At 61.1% G+C, this 1261-nt stretch overlaps 1 protein-coding gene across 1 annotated transcript; it reads right to left on the bottom strand.

The window, feature by feature from the left end:
* Positions 1–21: 21 nt before the first annotated feature.
* LOC103799621 (hexokinase-3-like) lies at positions 22–1256 on the bottom strand (the record flags this gene model as incomplete). The annotated part of the gene is made up of 6 exons (XM_009071958.1): positions 1236–1256; positions 967–1086; positions 778–873; positions 559–658; positions 253–436; positions 22–177 (listed from the first exon to the last, which is right to left on the bottom strand). Coding segments are annotated over exons 1-6 (677 nt in total), but the record flags the coding sequence as incomplete, so codon positions are not given.
* Positions 1257–1261: the final 5 nt, after the last annotated feature.

Here is a 1261-nt window from a genome sequence, read left to right as displayed (position 1 = left end):
CCACCAAAGTCCAGCACTCACATCTCAGTGGTAGAGAGGAACTTGGTCTGGAAGGTGTCCCTGGTCTGAAGCTTAGGGCTGGACTTGCCACAGAACAGGAGTTGTCTCTCCACCAGTGCCAGCAGGATGTGCCGCATGATCTCGCCCAGGTACGTGCCACTGATGAGCTTCTCGAACCTACCCCAGGCGCAGCCTCAGCTGGGCACAGCCACCCCCTCCCAGCCCCGTCTCTGCCCCTGGGCCCTCGCCCACCTCTGCTTGCCCGGGTTGATGGTTTTCTTGTCCACCAGCCTGTCAAAGTTGGTGAAGATGTGGTCCAGGCAGCCATTGTCCCCAAAGGCTCCCCACTCCATGTTGATGCACATGCAGCCCTGATCTCCCTCCACGGTGCCCACGTTCTGCATCTCCTCCATGTAGCAGGTGTTGGTCCCTGTCCCTGTGGGCCCCATGCTGGTGTCACCCTCACCACAGTTCTGGCAGAGGCACGTGGCCACACCACATGGGCTGGGGTGGTAGCGAGGGGATGGGAGTCCTCCTGGAGGCAGAGGTGCTTCTCACCCACAATGAGGCCAATTTCACATTTGGGGTCATCATGGCCACAGGACATCATGGTTCCCACTGTGTCGTTGACCACAGCCACCACCTTCAGACTAGAGAGCTGCCAAACAGGTGATGGGGACACATGCAGCTTAGTGGCACCCAGCCAGTCCTGAGTGCACCCTGAGGCCAGGGATGGGCCACCAATCCCTATGAGTCCCTACACCAGCTGTTCCCTACCTGTTTGCGCTGCGCAGCCTCCTGCAGCAGGTGAACCACGTCCTGCCCCACACAGCCTGAGGCGCTGAAGCCTTTGGCCCAGCTCAGCAGCACTGCCTGCAAGAGAGGCAGCAGCAGAGGCCAGGCAGCTGCCTCGCACTGCTTCCCAGGGTCCTTCCCATCCCCTTGGGGCTGGAGTCACCCCCTCACCTTATCCAGGCCCAGCTGTTGGCAGGGAAAGGAGAAGGTGAAGCCAAGAGGCAGGACCTGCTGCATCAGGTCATGCTTCTGCTGGAAGACCATGATGCAGTTGACGATGTGGTCGAAGAGCTGTGGATAGCAGCTGTGATCCGCATGGCCCAGGCTGGGGCGATGCTGTGGGGGCTCTCCCAACCCCATCCCAGCCCCATGGACAGCAAGGGGCAAGGCAGTGCCCACCCCCTCACCCCAATCCCTTGGCCATGAGTCCTCAGCCTCACCTCCTCGCCGGTGCCCTGCATGATGG

The sequence above is a fragment of the Acanthisitta chloris genome, unplaced genomic scaffold (genome assembly GCF_000695815.1).
Source record: "Acanthisitta chloris isolate BGI_N310 unplaced genomic scaffold, ASM69581v1 scaffold36753, whole genome shotgun sequence".
Taxonomy (NCBI): Eukaryota; Metazoa; Chordata; class Aves; order Passeriformes; family Acanthisittidae; genus Acanthisitta; species Acanthisitta chloris.
The sequence above is the reverse complement of the archived record's forward strand: the minus strand, read 5'-3'. Positions and strand labels throughout refer to the sequence as shown.